The 23,126-nt window shown below is 38.6% G+C and overlaps 1 protein-coding gene across 5 annotated transcripts in view; it reads left to right on the plus strand.

Moving 5' to 3' along the window:
• Positions 1-23,126, plus strand: part of PHACTR2 (phosphatase and actin regulator 2) — a 134,688-nt gene that overhangs the window by 85,371 nt on the left and 26,191 nt on the right. For 4 of the 5 annotated variants that reach the window (XM_069852039.1, XM_069852040.1, XM_069852042.1 and 1 more), the window contains exons 3-5: positions 8,833-8,913; positions 11,511-11,669; positions 19,931-20,167. In XM_069852039.1, coding sequence (XP_069708140.1) covers positions 8,833-8,913; positions 11,511-11,669; positions 19,931-20,167 — 477 coding nt within the window. The remainder of the gene's footprint in view (positions 1-8,832; positions 8,914-11,510; positions 11,670-19,930; positions 20,168-23,126) is intronic. The other variant, XM_069852043.1, reaches the window with a different exon arrangement.

The raw sequence follows: 23,126 nt of genomic DNA on the forward strand, positions 1-23,126 counted from the left end.
ACCAGGCTTTTTTTACACAAAAGGCAAAAAAAAAGCCACTTCTTTGGTGCCGTGATGACTCCAGATACCAACTAACGTTTTGGACAGTCTTTCCAAGATCCTCAAATCCTTCTCTCAGTCTCTCTCTTCTTTTTTTTTTCTTTATTAATTTTCCCGGGTACCCTGCAACAAACCCCCCACAATTTCTTCCACTACTGCAATAAAAAAAAATCCCATCAGTCTGATATCTCCTTCACTGCTTCCAGTTTCCATAAGCTCCCTGGTACTTTTATAATATTAATGGAATGAAGTTGTTTCTGGGTAATGACTCCTGAATGTGCTGCAGCTACTGTTGGACAAGTACATGATTTTATAGGCAGCGAGTTCTCCTGAATAATCACAGTTCATAAGTTATGTAAACAGAGATTCCCCAGGCTGTCACTGTCACGATATATTAGCATGTGTTAAATTATTATGCCATTAATTAATAATGCATGTGTCATTTTGCAGTTATTTTTTACAAATCAATGTCTGGAAGATTCATGTTAAATACAGTATTTCTTACATTGTACTGTCTGTCTTTAGAGGGCATCAATCCAGTCTTACAAGCATGACACATCAGTTCTTAGAATACCAAGGCAAAGCAAAGCATATGTTAGTATTTCTTTTACAAAAGGAGGAAATTTGGCACAAATAAGTCAATGTCAACATTTCCAAAACTGCCTCCTTAGTTACTTGCTTGTACTTAATTTGGCTGTCTTTGTCTCTACGATGGTGTGGTCCCTCAAGTCCTTTCAGAGGTGTGGGGAAGCTACTGTTCCCTTTGGCTCTGACTTCAGCTGGAGTTATTAAAGGCAATTTATCTCAAGATGAGCACATGAAAAATGGAGATGCGTAACAATAGGTTTAATGGACAGAAAATATTAATTACAGAACTGTAATGAAAATCAGGCTTTAAAATTATGCTAAAGATACAAATAGATAAACTTAGAGCCTCAAAATATTTTTTTCAGGTGCCATGCAGCTACAGTATTTTGTAATAAGCATTGTTACTTCTCTCCCTGAACCTTGCTGCATTCATATACCTAGACCATCAGAGCTAAGGCACTGGGAACATTACAGCAGAATATGTGTAATGTTTTACATTCCAGGTCTCTGGGTTTGCCACTGTGTGCTCTCAATGCATAGCTGCATTTATTACTCTTAAGAAAGTGATGATTATTGTGAAGTACCATCTATCTTAACTGCCTCAAAACTAATTTTCAAGTGATAATTCGTCTTCCTAGTTCTCTCTGCTGTGTCTGTTTACTTCCACTGCGTCCTGTGTACTGGCACCAGTTCTGAGCAGATCACAAACCTTATCCAGTTAAAAACAAATCTAGAAAAATATATCAAGTAGTTTTTTTACTCTTCTGCAAAGGTTACTGCTTAGGTTTGTCCTAGCCTTGTGATTACTACCAATAAATCATGCTGAAGCAGAGAGTATAAACAAAGCCACCCTTTTGGATTACTTCTTAAAATTTAGACAACCTGATTGTTTTCATTTCCTCTGTAGTTTTGTAGCATTAACTTTCAGGCCTGGAAGTTAGACGAGTAATATAGACCTCCTTGTCTTTTTTCAGAGTTAAATCTTTCTTTTGTGATAAATCTTTTCTTGAAACTAGAGAGTACCAGTGTGCAAACAGAAATCTATTAAAGTTTGGAGAATTTGCACTACAGATTGGCAGAAGAACAACAGAGTTGATGGTGGAAGATAAGCATAGTCCATAGATTATATAAGTGGGAGCTCTTTTGGTCAATTGAATACTTGATTATATGTAATTATGTATTGAAAAGTGGAAATTAATTATCAGAACAATGAAGTATCACTGTAAGTGGTATGGCGGGTGGGAGAAGCTCGGTGCAGGAGGAAGGTAACGCTTAGTTGACTAACCGAAGCAGCCACTCTAAGTCTGGTCACAAGACTTTATATTCAGTAGTCCTTTGTGGCAAAAATGGAACTGAAGCAATTGATTCACTGAGTGCTTTACAGATCTTGTATATCTAGAAGTATCATCTTTTATATAGATATCCTGATATACCTTTCCTTTTTAACTTTATTCTTTAGCTAGCATCCTGTAAGATAGCCATGCAGTACATATTCAAGGTCTTATACATTGAAGACTGCTATTATATAGCATAACATAGCGTGAAACAGCTGATAAAATGCAAAACCATTCTAATGCTCTGAATTATATAAACTACAGTATTTCAGTGCCTATGTAGTTTATGAGGAGTAAATATACAAAATTCAATGCGTGTCTTGGTGAGCAGAACTTAAGATGTTACAGAGGAGGTTTGGGATTTTTTGTCTGTTTTTCATTATTCAGTAGATTGATTTTTTTTTTCTCTGAGGAGTACATGTGCTCTATTTTTAATAAAGTTCTGCTTATCCATGGTGCTATACTGTAAAATTAAATTTATTTGGGTGGAATTATACAAACATAGTGACACGGGAATTTATTTCAGGTTTTCAAAACTTTTGTTTTATTATGTTTATTTGATACGTCAGCTTATGTTTGTATGTCCCAGTTTGCATGCATTGACTTTCACCTCAAAAGCAGCAAGACTGGCTCTCTAAGACAGGGAGAAGGAAAGAAAGTAAACTTGGCTGATATGAATTATAAGAGTTCTGAAAATAAATAAAAGGATCCCAAATTATTTTATCCCTAAACTTCATGTGAGAGTTTTGCCTCTTGTGACTTTCAAAGATGTAACCTACCAGTTCAAGCGTTTGGCTATATGACAGTGGTACAAGAACAATTCTCAGAGCCATTATGTCAAGAAAGAAGAATGTTACCTAAGTACTGGTTAGTTTCTACAGAGTGAAGGTTTGGAGTACATCTTCAAGGCAAATATAGTTTATAGTCTTGCTTAGGTGTTACTGCTGTGTGGTTCCTGTCCTATGCCAGCAGCTGGTTGTGGGCTAGGTAGATCTTTCATTCATGCTGGTTGCCCAGTAGTAACACTAGTAATACTTGTGGAACAGAATAACTAATTGCGCTGACTTCCAGTGTCTTCCTGCAGTTTCTCCTCTGTCTTGGCCAGAAAAGCAAAAGGCCTCCCCGTGTATTCCTATATAGAGAATAATAAGGAAAAATTGTACTACTGTTCTACAGCACTAACTGTAAGGGGTTTTGTCTCCAGAAATCCCAGAAACAGACAGGGTGACAGCCCCAGCTGCATCTTGAATAAGCTGTAGCTTTTCAGTGCAAATTGGGTTAGCTTGCAGGGAAAGGATATCTTTGCATGCTAGAGGACTATTTTGCTGTCAGGAAGCCTCAGAGCTATAGGGAGATATCAATTTGCTTTTCAACTCTGTGTATGTAAGTTATGGAATCATTTCCATTTGTGTAAGTGCTTCCTATGAGTCTGGAATTCTAAATGAAACCTAGTTTGGATTGCATTAATCCTGCCTCAGATGGTAGTTTCAGGGGGAAAAACATTATTAAGTAATTATCTCTATTTTTCTTGAGAAAACAGACCCTGGACCAAAAGGGACTGGGAAGATGCATTTACTTGGCAAGTTGCCCATTGTTGCTTGCCAGCTGACACAGCAGAAGAAACTTGCTTATCTACCTTGTGAAAGAAATGGGGAAACACAATACAAAATACAAATCCTACAGGAAATCCTCTTCCTTAGATTACTCGATCAGAGATATATTTACATCACAGAACAGGGTATGTGTATGTATGTGTATGTGCACGTGCATCTTGTGTGCAAGGAAGCTGGCTATTGGAAAGAGCTTTTATTGCTTTGTCTACATTTTCAATAGGCTTTTTGAAATAGGTTCTTGCTACAGACTTGCCAGGACACGTACCAGTAGTATCTCACATGACTCTTTTATGCTAGCAACTGAAAGAAGTTCATAAACAACAAATACCACAAACATCAAAAAAAGGATGGAGGACTAGATGTGGAAGTATTTGTGCCGATGTGGGAATGATGAGTGGCATCTTCTCCTTTAGCAACATATTTTCCGTGCTGTATCTCAGAAAATCTGTTCTCTGGGCACTGATTCTGTGATTTCTGCCTAAAGGCTTTCAAAATTAAGTAAAAACAAACAGAAAATGACATAATCTCAAGGTTTTCTCCCCGCCACAATGTTTTGCTGTGAAGGAGAAGTAGGTAGCAGTTTGTGTTTTGCCATGAAGTAGATGTCACTTCAAAGCTGGAGTATATACAGACAGGGAGCAGAAGGCAATTTTAGCTCTTACTAGGTCAGAGAAAAATTAGAAGTCAGAATTCTCTTGAGCTTCTCTTGCAAGAGCAAAACTAAAGACTGGAGAATATCCAGGATCTCCCAGCACTCCTTGAGTGAGAGAATGGTTTCTAAGACTGTCTGAGCTTTGTAGCTGCTGAATATCCCTAAGCAGTTTCTTTTGAGGGGGGAGGGAGGGATGGAAACTGCTTTTGTTCTCATAACTAGTGTTACTGTTATTTGTAATTGGCTAAAAATATGAATGTTTGTGGGTTTCCTTGGATAAGTAAGGTTTACTCAAGTAAATGAGGGCTGTGTACAGTGTCATAAATTCACATGCTTGCTGACAGTTGCACCTGAAGTCAGGGCAAGCATTGCTTTTGACTGCAGTAGGGGGAAGAATTTTGATATGGATTTTTTTGAGCATAATATCTGAGGGTGGAACCCACCTCACCTCTGCCTTCCTCACCAGGCAAGGATTGATAGCCAATTACACTCACAGTCGGGACTGACTTGTTTGCATAATCAATCTCAATATGTGCACATGGAGAAATTGTTGTTTCCGTTTTATTATGACTTAATGTTATAGACAATAAGTTGATGTTAATGATGAAATGTTATGTATATATTCATATTTTTGTATATATAAATGTAGATCTGTATATATCACAGACATTAAGATAGATATATTCACAGGTTGTTATATATACATATGACAGAAAAAGATCTGTAGTAATAAGATCAGCTGGTCACTCAGCTTAAGGAGGTCTGCGTGATGGTAGTATAGCTAACAGTATTTGTCATATATTTGTTGCAGTATAGTACTGGCCATCTGTTCCTGAGTGAGGAATAGGTAGTAGCTTATAAAATGAGAGATTGCAAAAACCACGATCATCAGGAACAGAGAGACAAAGGTGTGCTTATAGAAGCAAATGGATATTGTGGCAAGTTCTTCTAGGAGAAGAAGGAAGAGAAGAGAGAGAGGTGGGTCTAGAAACCAAAGATACAAAGTTTAAACTTCGTCAAATGAAGGAGAGAGACCCAGGTGGTGAAGTCATGACAGAGGTGGTGAAAGGAGAGAGCATGCCAAGTGGGACAACAGTAGAAACACCAAACTATGGTCTTCTCCCTGTACTGAATTCAGGAGACTGAACTATTTCTAAGGTGACATATAGTCATACTTATCCCAGGTGGTTCAGGTAGATGGTGATTGCCTCTACAGCTGTCTGTACCATTAGCTTAGCAGCAGATGTCCAGTGCTCATAGGTTCACTTCTCTGTTGATTAAGTATTTTGAACCATAAGAAGGCAATTCAACTAGAACTGCTATGCTTTGTGTTGTTTGCTTGTTTGCTTGGTTTACTTATCACAATTTAAATGAGGGAAATTACAGTGGAAAAGGTACCTCAAATTAAACACTTAACAAATGTCAGCATATTTGATAATATTATTTAATCTTTCTATGCCATATGTTGCCTATCTATGCTGTCACAAGTAACACCTTTGCCTATCTCATTATGGGCTTCAAGTAGAAAAACATGTTGTCTTTGGTTCACTGAGTTGCTGGGAAACTCATGTTTGGGAAAACTTAAGATGTTCGCTGTCCAGATAAAGGTTTAGGTTGTTCCTCGAATGAGATCTGATGTCCAAGTTGAAAGGTAAGGTTAAAAATTCAGGCAAAGAAACCGTTCATTGAACACAGTGCAGTCTGTGTAACAAAGGAGGCGGGGGTGGCAAAGGTAAAATATGTAACAAGCAAATAACTATCATCTGCACCTTTATCAACCCTCATTCAAACCTTTTTCTGACTTTTGAGTGCTTGACTTTGTAACTCTCTATTGTAGGAGAGGTTACTGGAATGTAAGAGTAGTCAAATGTGATTAGCGCAATTGAGTTGTGTGAGACTCTTAAAGTACAATGCAGTTGGGCTGTGATAATCAAAATACTTGTCTGTGTAAATGTGAAATGCATTGTATAGCCCAAAGTCTGTAATAAACAAAAAATTATAATGATGAGTTCACCGTGTGTAAATGGCACCCAGTAGGCAGTGTCACAAATAGATCAGTTACTCATTCCTCTTATACAAGGAGGCATATTTTTGGTCACTTTGATTTAAATTAAAAGTCTGCCTTTTTTCTTTGTAGGTATTAAAATTATGATAGTCACAGTGAATGCTAGCGTAATTTCTAGTGTTCTTTCCATGGGCCAAATAATATTTTAAATAAATTATCTTTTCAAGCTGAATTAACTAAGCTTAATCAGTTTAAATAAAAACACCACTCATGGCTAGCATTTTAGATGATGAAGGATTGAGGCTTAAGCTTCTTATCTGTTCATGAATTTTCTACTCTGTGAAATGGAGATAGTTATGTCTAAAGGATATTACGAAACCTATGTAATGTTAATAAAATGCTTTGAGTTGTGCCAGTGTAAGTGTAAGGAGCTAATGTCTTTTGATACAAATTGACATTTTCCATGATAATTAATTCAATCAAGTTGTTAATAGTGTCATAGAACTGAAAAAGTAGATCATCCTGAAAACTAGAGGGAGACATTGATGGGGAACCGATCCAACGTTCTTGAACTTCGTGGAAAGACCATTGTTGTTTTCAAGTGGTATTGGATTAAGTCCCACAACTAAATATATGAGAGATCATCTCATTTCTCTGTCCCCAAAGAAACAAATGTAAAAAAGAAGCAGAGAGGAATAGTAGGAAGTAAATTGCACTTGCAAAGATGAAATAATAATAATAATAGGATATGTATATTAACCTACATGAAACTCTGCAAGAATAGTGCATGCTCCTGTGCTTTGTTTGCCATGCCAATAACATGTGTGACACATTTGCAAGACATGTACCTTAAAAAGTAATGGGGAAAAATAAAAATAATTTAGGATTGGGATCCAAGGCAGTCTAATCTGATCTGAGTTCGGGCTAGCACACTCTCCCCAAGGAGGCTGGCTTACATACAGAGTCTGCAGCCATGCTCATGGCCTCCTTTATATTGTCAAATATGATTTGAAGACACAAAGGGTTTGGCATTTAACAGACAGATCCCACAAAGCACCTGAGTGTATAAACACAGACCTAATGCCAGCTTATGTGTTCTTGTGCCGTTACTGCTTGTATGTTGATCTCACAGGCATGGCTAGCTTGAGCTGGGCCAGTCAATATGGTTACTGCCTCTGGTTCTTCTGTGAGGAGTTGGTGGGTTTTTTTGGCTGGGAAGTGCATCCCATATGGAGTATTTACTGCACTTTGGAGTGTGACAAATAAACCTAGTGCTGTAAATCTGGGATGCACAGGATCTGCTTCATCTTCTCTTCAACCATCCCTTTCCCTGGTGTAGAAGGGGAGTGGGGAAGCTGTGAGCAGTGATATCTTCAGGTGTCTGAGTTCAGCCAGCCTGATTGCAAGTCAGTGGCCAGGATTACCTGCTGTGAGGAGAGATGTTTATCAGCTGCTGCACATGGAGGGCAAATTTCTCGGCAGCACCAAATTGCCTCTCTCCATGTCATCACGGAGGCTGTAATTTCACCATGTGGCTGTTCACTCCAGCTGGACTGGCACAAGTGAGACCGACAGTCCTTCTTGCAGTATTTAATCTGTGTACAGCAATTAGGTTGCCCTCAAAGAGTAATTGGATAACCAGAGTGTTTGAATTAGTTGATGAGATAAATAATACTATCCCATAGACTTAATAGGATGAAATCCAGCTTGGCTGAAGCTTTGCTCAAGCCCTCAACTTGAGTTCCAAACATCAGTTTGATTCTGATGTCCATATGTAAACAGTGAAGACAGGATTTTAAAAGTGATGTGCATATCTTAAGCACTGTGCACCATGGTTCCATGGAACATTACAGTGGCCTCCCAGATCACTGACCAAAACAGTATTGGTTTGGCGGTGGAGTGTAGTGGGAAGTTATTCTGTTTTGCCATCTCTAAATCCTCTGCCCTATAAAACTAGTTTGCATTTTTCCCATGGGAAATAATTAAAATGTTTTATGTCACAGTCTTTTTCTGTGTGTTGTATGTGTCTTTTTTTTAACCTGGAAAACAGGATGCTGCATTTTTGTTCTGTGAAAGCAAATCATCGTGGATGAGGATATTATTCCCTTTTAGAACAGAACTTTCTAGTTTCTGTTCAAAGTTCTTTTTTTCCCTTCAGAACAGTTTGCATGTTGTAACAGCTACCTCATGATTTGCTTACTCTGAGCGGAATTTGTCTCCCAACTGAAAACATCTGCAAAGCAGATGGAGATATGTCCAGCTGGGCTAATCACCCCAGTCAGTCATAACGAGGTGCTTTTACATATTAAATGCCTATGCTAGGATGAGTTCAGTTTCACCTGGAAAGTACCTTTTAGCATTGAATTAAAGGAAGGCTCACTCAGCTGAAGGCATTGGGTCACATGAGTTGAGCCTTCTGTACCTGAAATTGTGGGAGAATGTGTTCAGTGAGTGTCCATGAAAACCTAGATGACTTCTCCTGCGGAATCAGAGGAAACAAGGTTTCTCAGGGTTTCTCTAAAACAAAAATATTTTTCCACATATTTCACAAGCATCAACCGTACGAGAATAAATCTATTCTTAACTGTGCTTTTTCTTTAGTGTTGGAAAGGAAGATTTCGACAAGACAAAGCAGAGAGGAGCTGATAAGAAGGGGAGTGCTGAAGGAAATGCCCGAGCAAGGTGATAATGTGTTAACTAGAATTTAGCTTGAAAGTGCTAAACCTGGATGATAAAGCCACTATTGCATTGTTTCCACGTAGTATAAATAGGTATGAGGAGACAAAGGCGAGGAGCGTGAGAGGTAATTTGGGCCAATTGACAAAAAAAATGAAGTTGGAGTTGAGAAATTTGTGTTCTGTAACTGCTCCTGCTATGGGTACATCATCTGACTTCTGGTCATATCCTGAAGTATTTTAATGCTCCCTCTAAATAATGTGATTCCTGTGGTTCCTACTTATTGTTTGCCAAAATTTTTTTAAGTTAGTGATTAACCTGTTTTTTGAGTCAGCACCTGCTATCTAAAGCACCTGGAGTGTAATATGAAATTTTGGCCAAAAAAATTATAGGCTTTGGGACCCACAAACAAATTAGTAACATTCATTTCAGATGTCACGAAGTGTTAGGGATGGAATCATACAGATCCCACCACTGACACACATTCACAAATTGCACAAGCATGAAACTGTGAGGAAGACGCCACTTGTTTCAAAATGCTGTAAGGTTTAGTAACTGGTATTAACCAGAATTTGTGTTTCAAAAAGCATGAGTAAACCATGCTCAATACCTCTGTGCTACATCTGATTATGTATTCTTTTTAATATTCTTGATCTATAAATTTAGATCAAATAAAAGTCAAGTGAGCAAAATAATTTTCTGTAGCTTAAAATTAAACCATATGTCATTTTTTCAAGGAGTCCAAGAACACATGATTTCCAAAAATATTTTCTTGTAGAAAATGTGTTCCTCAGCCTGAGCTGAAGAATCATGAAAGTATCAATGTGTATGGTTAGTATTGTACACATTGATATTTTGAAGTAAAGGACTTGTTTGTCGATATGTGACATCACTTTTCTTTATGATGTTTTGCTAATTACCAGGCTATGACATTCAGCATAGCTGGCTTATGAACTTGTCTCTGCTATTGTCTTTAACCTGTAACAACAAATGCAAACTCTCCACACCTCAACTTGTCCCTCTGTGAATTTGTTACATTTTTTTTGCTGCATGCTTTACTGGGGAACTGAATGACTGTGTCCGTTTATGATTGTAAACTTTGACAGTTAATCAAATGTGTTAACATTTCAGGTTGGGTACCAACAGTCTGAACGCAAATGTTATCATTTGTGCTGTAAGTGTGTTTGCTTTAGTCACAGGTGTCCTTGATCCTCTGTTCTGCTCGTAAAGGGGGAAGGGACTTAAGATCCCTTACAGAGATTGAGCGGAGTGAGAAAAGGATGTAATGATGAGCAATTTTCTCCACTTCTTCTCGTCATAAGAAGGCCGTCAATCCACTCCATGTTGCCCTCATCACGTTGTGCTTCCTTGTCTGATGAAAATTACAGTTTTTAAGGAGCAGTTTGAAAGAATACAGAATTGGCTTGAAGGTGCTGAAAAATAGAGACACATAAACAGTGGTTCTGCAATGTGAGGATAGTTAGAAGAAATTATTATGGAGCTGAAAGATAGGTGGGGTAATTACACAGAGTCTTGAAATGTGAAAGGTAAGAAATGTGAAGAAGTGACTTCCACATGGCATGAAGAAGAAAGAAGTGGAAAGTGCCAAGAGCCACTTGGAGGCAGGAGGTGTTTACAGAACCGTGACATAGATAAGAAGCGGGAGTGCCACATGTAGAGGCAGAGAGGAAGTTGTGGTAAGGTAAGAAGGAAGCCTTGTGCAAATGCAAGCTGTAGTGAATGAGGCAAGTTTAAAAAGGTAGAACTTCGTATTTACACGTCAAGTCAAAGTTAGTTTGTGGATGAGAATGAAACCATCAGCTTAACACGTGGAGCAGCCCAGTGTGGTAATATGCAGTGAGGCTGCATAATTGTGTTGAAAACAGGGAACTGCTAAACGTCCAGGTCAGATAGAACACAGCAAGGAATAGGGGAAGAAGAGAGTGGAATTACCACAATTAATGAAGAACTAACAGGAGGAACCAGAAGAGGCCCAGGTAGTTTTGCATAATTTTTGAATGGACAGCAAGAGAGTGCTGCAGAAGAACAGCAATCATCTGCATGGTATGTCATACAGAAGACCTCACCTTGGTTCTTAAGACTGGAGACTTTGTGACCTATTTTATTCATTAACTGGACGGATATATTCTGAGAACCTCTGTCTGAAGTCCTGGCTGATTTACCTAGTGGGGTGCACCACGGTGGTCCTGCAACTCTGTGCCTCAGTTGTCCAAATTTGGGGTCTGTTGGAACATGTTGCAACTCCATTATGGTCCTTGCAGACATTTCTTTGCTGCATAAACCAAGATGCAAGGAGTAAGGACAGGATGCTAATGTGTACGGATATGAAGCTGGATCTGAAAACGCACAAACACTTCCCAGCCCACCACTGCAGAGGTGTCCACCCAAAGAACGTGGAAGCCTATAGAGTTTCTTTACAGTGTTAACTTTTCAGAGCAGGTCTGCAGCCTGGTATTTCACATTTCAGTAAGTCTTTCTGCTTTTCTTCCATGGAAACTTGAAAGCAGAGGGATGCTGTGTGCTGTCAGTAGGTGCTAAAGAAGCAGCTAAACTAGACAATAGCTTTTTAATTTTCATTCCAGATGGTGATGTAACAGTAAATTTTGAAACCTCAAATGGACACACCATAGCCATTGGTGAAGAAACCATACAGGAAGAAAATGTTGTAAAAGCCAGTGGAGATAATGGCACTTTATCAGATAAAGGATCGGCGTTGGAAGGGAAAAAAGAAGACCAAAAAGGTAAATGAACACGTTCTTCACAAATTGTGTTTTGGCTGCTTAAAATATTAACATATTCTTAACTAATACATGCTGTGAGTTCTGTTCTGCCACAAAGATTCCAGCAGAACCTGCCGAGAAAATAAGACTTGTGAAACACAAAGTATTTTGTCACTGGTAGGTGTGCCTTTTACTGTGGATATAATAAGGTCATAAAGAGAAGCATGAAAATTTGTGCAGGGATGTTTGATTTCCAGATTCAACGTGAGCCTTTCCTTGAAGCCATGGGCAAGTTTTAGTTTCAGGTTTTCCATTTGTGAAGGACAACACTAAGTGCATATGCATCACCTTGCAATTTCATTGTAGATGTGGCTGATGGGTTGGAAGTTCAAGAGTGTTTAAGCCGCTTAAAAACCATGTATCATTTTGAAAGTAACTTCACTAGCTCGTTCCTATTGGTTTTCATTAAATGGTAAACTTTGGCAGACTAGCTTTTCAGAAATAGTCAAGGGGCTATATCACTACCACAAACTGAACGTAGGTCATTTATGGAACATGTACTGTATGACTATAAGGGTTTCTATAGATGAATTGAACTAAGTTCTGCTAAATATTTAGCAGCGCCAGAGTCCATGCTAATTTTCTTACTTTTACTCACATCTACCTTGGTAACAAGAGTTTGTCTGAGTTAGAAAAAAAGTAAAGATTAATGCAGAATTACAGGATTTGAAATAGTTTTATTTTCTGTCTCTAGCTTCTTGAATAATGCACCACTTCTTTTCCCTGTCAAAAAGTGTTCTTAAATACTACTCAATTTATTTTTTTTCCTAGAGGAAAGAGCAAGGATGGATGGCTGCTAGACTGACCAGCCTTTCTAATGCCTTCTAGTAATCTTTACCTAGTGATGAATGAGCCTTTGGAGGTTGAGAGGGTCAGTTCGGCTAATGCAAAAATTTGAATTCTTCTCTGAGCTATGTAAATCACTTGACTATGTGAAAAGTAGCTGGATGTTCAAGGAAAACTGTCTTTCATATGAGATTTCTAGTACTTCCTGCCTCCCAACGAGACAGAAATATAAGATAAGCCTTTTTCGTTACATTTAAATACATCTGTCTTTTGCTGCCAACTAGAACCAGATGTGTATTGGGTCAGGGGGTAAACGTTACAAGAATCATGAAACACTCCTTTAAAAAAGTTCAGGTTAACTTTTGGGTTAGATCAGACCACTACTTACTTTATGCACCTCTAAAAAGAGCCTTTTGGAACTGTCAGTCTTGACTTTTTTTCCTAAGGTACAGCATTTTTTTAGAAATACACGTTTCTAAACGTGTTGAAATCCCCTCCAGCTGACTCTGCAGAATGCAGGAATCCAGTGAAGCAGGAAAGATTCAGTATCTATTTCAAATATATTATTACGCTCTGCACTCCCTGTATATTTTGTTGGCTTTACAAGGAGAAATTAAAAATGATTGCTGTACAGGAGTAGACTCAGTACAGAACAATACGTAGCTATCGCTATCACAGGAGGGGAAAAATCTACCTCCTTCTCCCTACAGCAATATTGGAGAAAACTAAAAGCTACATCAGTAGAGTAGGTGTTCAAAATGGTTGCAGTGCCTCTCTAGGTATAGGGACATAGCATGCTGATGCATCATCTGTACTGCACGCTCTAAAACCTCCTGGTCAGAGTACTGCATACTGTAAAACCTGCTCTGACCAGCAGTCAGAGCTCCTTTTCTCATTTCTACTCTCCCAGGATGTCTCTGGCACACAGGTGTACCAGAGAACCCTGAGTTTGTATTTGAGTTCAGCTTGTAAGCTTAGGTCTTAGTAATTTTTGTCATAGCAAGCTAAATATTTTCATGATTCTGGTAGATACTTCCACATTTTATTGTTAACTTAGGCTTGAAGAAGTGAAAGGCTCAGTAACCATTAGCAAGATACTGTCTGGAAAAAAAGTAATAAGAAGTTTGATTTTGCATACCATCATGTGTTAAACGCTGTTTTGATAAACAGTTGCCTTGCAGGAAGCCAGAGCTCCATGGGTGTTGTAGGTCACATGGTGCATAAGCTTCTGAAATGTTCCTTTGCTGTTTCTAGCACTTTGATCCTCTCAGGTTTACCATGTCCTTCAGTGAATAAAACAATTTGTAGTCCTGTTTCCAAATGAATTCATAGGATACATGCACATAATATTTTTTCCCCAGAGGATAACTCTAATATGAGAGCTGGCAAAGGTTCCAGGTCTTAGTAGGGTTCAGAGTTTCTTTCCTCTATACTTTGCCTCCTCTTCCTTAAACCTGCCATTAAATTTAATCTTTTCTTTTTCCTGCAGATAACAGTAATAAAAAAAAGAATGTTGGAGGCACAAGCTCTGGTCTTATGAGCATGCATCATTGCTGAGCAGCACTGTAGTTTCTCTACCACGGAATTTTCTTCAAAGTCAAATTTTCTAGGTTCCTTTTCTCAGAGGTCTGTGCTTTATTTCCCCAAAGTGGAACAAACCCAGTTGAATTTAAATTAGTAACCCTCATCTGCCAGGGTCTCAGACAAGAGCCTGCTTTCTCACAGAAGACTAAGTCTGCAAACAACTCACTGTGAGGGACAGGGCTGATTTTCTTCCTTCTTGTGTGCCTAGCTAGTAAGCTCCATCTACCATCAATATGAGCACCATACATAAAAAGGTTGTTGGGGTTTTTTTCCTGACTCCCAGAGAATCTCTTACTCTAGCTGAGTTATTTACTGGCTAAAACAAGTTCTTCTAAGAATAGTATATCTTTGATTCATCACCTGAACTATGTAAATGAGGCTGAATCCAAATCTTCTTAAAAGGAAAGCTACTCTAATTAAAGCTGTATTTGGGCAGAGCCAGTCCTCTAAGTCAGCCAGGCTGGCTCATGCCTCTAGGCTGACGTGAGAGGCATGCTCTTCACCCACAAAAGTTGAGTGGCAGAAGAAAGATCCTGAATTGTAAAGCTGCTAATTTTTTTTTCTTTTATAAGAAATATGTTCTAATGTGGTTCCAGAAATAAGACATGATTTTAGTGAACTAACCATTGAATTACTTTTGAGCATACATATACAGAAAGTACAAGGGAATATAGAAGCCTACATGCCTTTCACTTTCCAGTTCTCCTATAGACCAAGAAAATGTAGAAGTATGCAGCTGACAGTGAAGATGTTTTAAGTACTCTGTCTTGATTTAAGAGCTTGTCTTTTACGCAAAAGTTGGACAGTTAGCAATGTAAAGTTACAGTCAGTGTTTTTTTTCTTCCTTTTTTGTCTTGAAACCAATGCAGAATTTCTCAATGTGGTTACTTTAAGTCAGATGATGAACCTTTCCCTTTCTCCCCTCTCATGTTTCATACACTGTCTCTGTTGCAAGATCTCTTGCACATGGTTGTTGAAAACAAAGAGTAAGTAAGATCTGGAAAGCTGTAGGTGTACAGCTCTGCTCATCCATCTTCAAGAAAGATGAATTCAAAACTGCAGGAAGAACTATGAAGAACATTGCAAGGCACCTATTCTTGTTCAGCCTAGCAAAGCAGAGCTTGAGAGAGCCTGAGCGTGTTCAATGAATGCAATAAGTTGGTATGTAGCCAAGAGAGAGCATGGCTAAAGGACAATACTGGCACAAGTAGAAAGGAATAAACAGTGTCTTGAAGTACATTTAGACTGGATATTAAAGGAAGCTTTTTAACAATTAGAATGGGTCTTTTCTTGTACAGAATTTTAGTAGCAAGAGCAGGAACAAAAAACTGAGCTGGTTAAGTTTGAAGTTTATGAAAGGATTGGTATGAATTGACCACCTGCATCAGTACAGTCAATGAGTCCAAAAAAGAAACAAAAGATACCTTTTCTTGCCCTGTGTCCCATGCTTCTGAATGACAGCTTCTTGGGTTGTGATTAATCAAAACACAGCTCTCAGCATAGGCTGGAAAGGAAACCCATGATTCTCAAAACTCGTTGAGTTTCATTTTGCAGGGAGTCATCCTGCAAAAGACAACAAATCATACATTATTCCGAACTTCCATTTTACATAGTGGTACTCTACTGAGTTGTACTCGTTTTCCAGGAGAAGAGTGCTTTGCAGTTGGTGTAGATTATATGGTTTTGTTGCAGCACTACTGTTTTTCCATGAGCTAGCTTCATGTCAGTGCTCTGGCTGTAGAAACAGAAATACCAGTACTGTATAACAAAATTCTGGGGTAGAAAAGCTTTGGCCTTCAGTTCCCTAGGAGGTCACAAAAGTAAAGAAGAAAACCTTGTATGGTGCAGCCCAGTTATGTATGGCTTCTGAAATTCTGTCAAGGAATGTCATGGGTCAATTTGGTCCAACGCTTGCAAAAGGTCCCACATTTAGCTTCCAAAATAAGTCATCTGATTTTTCCAGTTAATGTAGCACACTGATATCTCTCTGAAAGTCTTTGAGACCTGATGATTGCCCACAAGAGCTGTTGTATACAGAGCAGTTTGTAACCCTGACCATCATTTAGATGCTTGCATGAGAACATAGCTTTCTTAAGAGTCTGGTCCTAGTCACACTTCCTGTGAATGAGAAAATCTGGTCTCAAACTGAGCTTTCTTGAAAATCTGGCCTTCAGGAAATTTCTAAACATAAACATATTATTGATCCAAATTCTTAATGAGACATTAACATTTGTTTTGCTTTCCTATTAAAAGACTAATTTATAGGCGGATTGCTTTTACAGCAGATGTCTTGATCAAGACAGCAATGAATAAAAGATACTCCTATCTGATGGTCTTTTGGAGACCTTTTGTTAAAATGTCAATTTGTGATTAACAGATGTCTGCATAAAGAAAACAACAGCAATAGAAATACATTATAGCTGGTACAGAGGTGCCTGGGGGGACTTGCTTGAACAAATACATGATCTGATCTGATTCAGGTGCCTCCTTGTTTTGGCAAAATATGCGGAAGAAAGAGCAGGCATGAAGATCAAGCAGAATCATGTTAGATACAATTACGTAATTGTATCTCGGGCTGATTACAGACATCAGACTATCACTGTCAATGTTCAAGGTCAAGCCACTGTTATTAGTTATTTGTATTACTCAGTACTTACATATATAGCAGGAGTTTTTTGTACAATGCCTTACATAAATGCAGAAAACCACAAAAAATGTTCCAATGGAGTTGCAGTAAAAGAGAGGACACTGTAGTTAGGCACTAAAATACAAGAGGGGACCAGACCAGGATAAAAAGCACAATGCTAGCAGCCTAAAAATTGTCAGCCCTGGCTTCACAGCAGAGGGGAATTTGAGGGAGAACAGTCAGTGAATGTTCATAAGGCCTGAGGGGCAGCAAAGGAAAAGCAATGAAAAGCATCTGTTTCAAAATTCGACTTGTAGGAGGTGAAAGCTGATACAGTGGACTGGTCAAGTAGGAAGTGGAAATCAGTATCTCAAGAGTAAATGAGAAACAACAATTTGGGCAAGTTCAGTCTGACTTTGAGGGCAGTCAGGTTTGTATCTGATGAGATAAAAAAGATGAAGGTAACAAAGAAAAAAATGACAAAGCTAATAAGATGTCAAGAGGGATTGTATGGTCAAAGGCAATTATCTCTACCACAGCTTTTCTCATGGCTGTGAGCAAAAAGAAGATTCATTGGTCAAGGCCAAGAAAAGGACATGCACATAATCAAGGTGCAGCCAAGACTTAATGAGAGCTATGACTGTCTGAGCAGATACGATGTTGCTGTGCTGAAAAAGTCTGCCTAACTTTGGTATGATGTACATAACAGCATGGAAAGAGCTGTCTTAAGTAAAGATGGTATCCCAGTGATGGCAAGGTATCTCAGTTAAAAATGAATATTATATAAATCACCAGTTTTAATCACAACTGAGGCCTGCACGCAGGAGCTGTGATATGAATGAATTTTGGTTTTAATTTATAGCTTTCAGTTATTTTTCTAAAGAAAATTATTAATTGGTTGTCAGTAAGATGTTTTTATTTGCAACTAAGTAGAGCTTTAACCTTCTGTACTTTTTCCTGAATCAGAAGATAAATCACAATATACGTTATTTAATCCATTATACTTAAGTGTAAATTTACTAAGATTCTAAGTAATTGCACTGTATTACTTTAGAATATGGTGAATGCTGTATTTCTTTTTACTAGGTTATCATTCTCTTTTTAATGCTTTCTCTACTAATATGACTGGTGACAGAACACAGTATTAGTGTATAAGCACAGAAGTTTCAAATTCTTTCTTATTAGTAAATAACATTTTATGATGCTGGACCCAGAGGTAAAAGGTACGTCAAGAACTGCTTGCACTTAAAATTCTTTCTGATCATCGTGTCCTTCAAAATCTTCAAAATACAAAACCTTATCTTGTCTTGCCACATTTGTTATTAGTGGAATTAAAATTCTAAAATGTCATGCTTTTTCAGAATTAAATCAGTTTTTCAACTTTGAATGAAGGTAGATAGAATTTCACAAGGAGATACTTTTTGCTATGAAAGAACAGAGCAAAATGTAATAAATATGTTTGTTTCTCTCTTCTTCCAAAGTCTTTCTCTGGTCCAAAGTTCTTTCTCTGGAAAAAAAACAGGTAGTACAAGAATCTGTGCTCAAAAGAATCTGTTTGAAGGCTGTAGAAGCCTTGCTATGCAGTGGTTCTTGCACAATATCAGCAAAAGCGTATTAGTCTATAACAGTCTGGAAATAAAGGAGGAATACACTGGACAGTTGTGCTAATTCCTTCAGTTCATGAAGAAACATATGTGTGCATGTTGCTTTTAGTAGCTGCAAGTGATGCATTAGGTTTATGTTAACAAGGCTGAAAAAGCTTTGTTTCTGAAATGAAGAATGTCATTGTTGTCCAACACATTATTTGCTTTTCATCTACTAGTCTTAAAATGAAAAGGTGCTGCTTGTCTCTTGGGAATCTTTTACATGGGAAGGAAGAGAGTGGGAAAACAGTCAGGAATGGCTATTTAATGTGTGTAACAGGGAGACTCTAATAGGAACATACTGCAAGAACTTAATTAGTTTTCAGTGTTGGAAGAGACTGTTAGAGGTACTTCTAGTATTTGCTGGTCTCCTTTCTCCCTTCAGCCACTGTAGTTTTTAGTAACGTGCAAATAAAGCCTATATTATTTTTATTGTATGCACTCACTTTTATAAAATCCCTTTTCTGGAAGGTTTGAAGACTGTCATGAGACCAAATGGGCACAGAGTTTGTGTAATGGAATAGGTAAAGAATCCCCATCTGGGAACAGCTAGCCTTATGCTCAGAGCAAATATGTTGCAAAATTTTATGTTGACTATAAATGGTTCACCTGCATTAGCAGCACTGTCGATATTAGGCTTGCACTTTTGAGTGAATTTCCTGGTCATCCCCACTTACCATGCTTTGGTTTGCAGAGCACACAAGTCCAATTACTTATGGATGAAACCAAACCAAAAGATGCATTCAGGAACTTGTTCTCCCACCAGTACTGGCCATGCAGTCTGTAGAACTAGCCTGAAGCTAGTCCAGAGTCAAGTCACCTGAAATGCACAGTGTAGGCATTGGGACCTCATTGCTACCTCTTTCACCCTACAAAGCCATCGCTATTGCACTACCAGATGTAGATACAGTCCAAACTTCCACTGACTGAAGAACTGCTGATTCTCAAATCTGCAGTCTTATAACGGTATCCAAAGTACTTGCAGGAGAGAAGAGCATTCCTGTGACAGATGACAACATATTTGATTTAGTTTCTTCTCTTGCTGAAGAGTAGAAATACCTTGGGGAAGATACCCAAAATAGAGATGCTATGAGCAATCAGTCTGCAGCTTAGGGGGATGGATTTCTTCAGGGGAAAATTTCAGCTGCATAGCCCTGTTTGAGCCTGTGGCTGACAGAATGGCCCTGTTCACATTCAGATTCACACAGAGCTGAGTTTTATGGCCTGTTGATCTCAGAGGGCTGGAAAGAAGCCAAGGGAGTTTGTCAGAGAAGTAAATGGCATTTCCCTTGTTTCGTTTACAGCCGGCAGTCTAGCTGGGGATACTGAGAGTTAAGGAAGATCCTTGGAGGTCTAGTAGAGATGAGACCAAGAGAAGTGCCAGGCACAAGTTTTCCATGAGAAGGACTTGAAATGAGATGAATGGTAATTTTCTTCTGACATAATACTTAAAATAAGATGAAGTCATCTCTCCTGATTCCCAAGAGCTCAAGCAGCAAGAAGTAGTCGTTGTCAGGCTTGCTGTTGAATGTACGTGGTGTATGTCTGTGTCAGTTGGCTTCTGTTCACTTTCTTATCCATAGAGAGCACTACCGATCACTGCCCAGAAATACCGGCATCCCATGCTCCACCACTACCCAAGCCTAAACCTAAATCTAAAAAAGCTCCGCTACCACCAAAAAATGCTATTGCTGCTTCCACCACCACCAGCCATAAGAGTAACGAAGCACCTCATGCTAAAAAAAAGGGAAAGGCTCCTGTTAAGCAGCCTCCTCTCCCACCGCCCAAGCCAACAAGTCATGGTGCAAATCGAGAAGCTGGTGAGTACTGCACAGGCAGTGCCAGTTATGGTGGGTGCATGTGCATGGGGTTGCGTGGCTTGGTCTTACAATAACTTCTGCTTTTGTACACAGCAGCGTTACTAAAGAGCACAACACAGATGTTTTTAGCTTTCCCACTGAGCTCTGGTTCTGCTGTCTGCAAACACCCAGACAGTAGACAAATCACTTTTCTGTTTAATGAACTTATGCACAACACCAAGCATGTCAGAGGTGATCTTGAGTTCCCAGGTAAAGTGTGAATGGTGGCAACAAAATGTCCAAAAGAACTGCTGAAGAATCAATGGGGGAAAAGGTGATATCTGCAATCAAACGTATTAGTTGCCCCAAAGTAAAACTACTTTGGTATTGATGTAACTTTCTGCTGAAAATATCTACTGCTCCAATTAATTTGACAAGATTAGAAGATCTCAGTGGTAAATAATATTACTATGAAGGCATCTTTAAAGACTGTTGAGTAGCAGATGTTTTAGCTGAAAAAGAAAGGAATTAGAACTCAGCAGAAATAGCCAGGCTTCCCTGAGCTGGTTGGTGGCCTGCTGTGTTTCTAAATACGCACTGGAAATCAATAATGTCCATCAGACAGGGTATACAGCAGATGTGTTTATCACTACTCCTTTTAACTAATAGCAGTGATGTTAGATTAAAGATTATAGGTAACTGTTCTTAAGATACTGATCTTGAGTTTGAGTGGTTGAAATTTAGATAATGACCAAAATGAAAGCATCCAAATACAACGTGAACACAAACAGTATTATGGTGAATGGACTGTGTGTATGCATTGGCCAACTTATACAAATCTTATGTTCTCAATCTTCCATCAGTCTTTCAGATTCCTTCAGTCCCTCCAGTTTTCTCTCCAAGTATACCTCTTCCTAAGACTGCACATTTTGGCACATTTTGTGTTTAAAATTCACAGAAGAGGGCTATTTGAAAACATTGCAAAACTGATAGAGTTACAGTAGTAACTTTGGCATAACGTACCCATTATCTTGGTTCTAACTGTCGCTGCTGCATTATACAAACATTTTGAAAACCCAGAATGTGTTGCTTGTATTTCATGTTCAGCTGGAATAAATCAGTTCTTAGGTGAAGGAGTCTTATGACAGCAGACCTTTCAGAAATAAAACAGCCCATCAAATAAAGATGTGTTTAGACCAATGGTTGGACTTGATGATCTCAGAGGTCTTTTCCAAGTCCTTAATGATTCTATGATTCTATGTTGGTAACAAGCTCACGGGTATCTCAATTCTTAAATTAAAATGCATTCAGATTCCAGATTTATCTTCTAATAGCTTTCATGACATTTCATGCGATGCTCAAGACCATATGGGTATCAAATATATCAATATATCCCTTATATAAAATAGTACCAACATTAACTGCATCATATTCATTTGAAGTACGGCCATACTTAATAAATAGAGCTGATCAGGAGCAGTGTTTAGTACAAGAGTTTAGCAGATCCTCATGAAAGTTGATACATGGTGCTGCCAGTGATACAGCATCATGAAGGAGAAGAGGAATATGAATAACAATGGAGCTGTGGCTCTCCTGAGGGCACCACAGCAGGTTTCCAAACTGAAATAGTGGAGTTGGGAGAAGGAGATTTAAGCATAAGCATGGACGTGTGCCAACAGGCAAATAACAGCCATGAAGTGTTTCATTTAACGAAAATCCAAATCTTGTACAGAAAAAGAGGCATGACAGAAAATTGTCAGCCAGCCCAGTCAAAGCCAACAATAGCAGTAGTTCTTTTGACCCACATGAAAGTGTAGGGGGGAATTTTCCCTGGGAGAAATCCTTCAAGTTTCTGTATCTGATTGCAGGTCTGGAAAGGTTCTGAGAATAATGGAAGGGTTTTTTCAATGGAAACATCTTCTGACATTTTCCCAAGAACAATTACAGTGTGGCTGCATGTTTGTATTATGCTGGAGTTCTTAAGTGTAAGCATATAACTGGTTCTGTTGACCTCCATCCTGTGTTTTAAGTGCTTTGCTGGATCAGAACCAGAGCCTTTTCTCACTGCCATCCGCTTACTCAGTAAGGTTTCTGGTAAATAATATGCAGGTTGGAACCACCGTCTCTTTCCACTGCAATTAGGAACTGCTGCCTGTACCGTTTTTTTTTTTTGCTTCCTTTTGATTTGCCGGTAAGTTAAGTCGGTAAATTGTAGTTTTTGTGATTGATTAGTGCCGTATCAATAGGTTCTGTACTGTGCCCTTTACACTTACTTGCAGGACAAAGAGAGACGGTCATTTGCCTGAAGTCATGAGTTTCTGCAGATTTTTCCAGATGTATTGAAAGCCTCACAGCACTCTATATGTTTACAAACCATAGCATTCAGAGAAAGCACACAGAAGAGAATGGTATAATGCATCTTATGAATTATTTTTCCATCTTCTTTGAGACTGAGAACAGTCTCACTGTGAAAGCTGTTTTTATATCATGAGCTTATTATGGCCAGTATCTGTATTTTGGTTCTGTCCTCATCTGCTGGGGTTTTGTTTTTATTTAAATGCCTATAAGTAAAATATGCCTTTCAGCAGATTTCTATTACAGCTTTCTGTTTTACTTAGTGAGCTTAGCCTCAAGGCTGCTGTGTAGCTTTATAATGCTTTCATTTGCTCTCTGGAGGTTAATGCATTTTTACTACAGCAGAAGTGTTTGAGTTGGATATGTTTTGATGAAAAGAACTGAATTGTAAGATGGTTGTCACTTCTATTGCTTTTAAAATGGAAGTCAGAAGTTTGAAGCTCCCATTCTAGATGATGAGTGCATCAACTCATCAAACAGAAATGCGTCTGGAATGCACATGGGCATGCAGACTAGCTGAAATCTCTTGCAAATTTGGACTTTATACATATATGCCTCAATATGGTAAGTATAACAGGATTAAGCAGCAGCATCACTGGCCACCTTATACAGCTAGTGTCAAAAC

The sequence above is a fragment of the Phaenicophaeus curvirostris genome, chromosome 2 (genome assembly GCF_032191515.1).
Source record: "Phaenicophaeus curvirostris isolate KB17595 chromosome 2, BPBGC_Pcur_1.0, whole genome shotgun sequence".
Classification (NCBI taxonomy): Eukaryota; Metazoa; Chordata; class Aves; order Cuculiformes; family Cuculidae; genus Phaenicophaeus; species Phaenicophaeus curvirostris.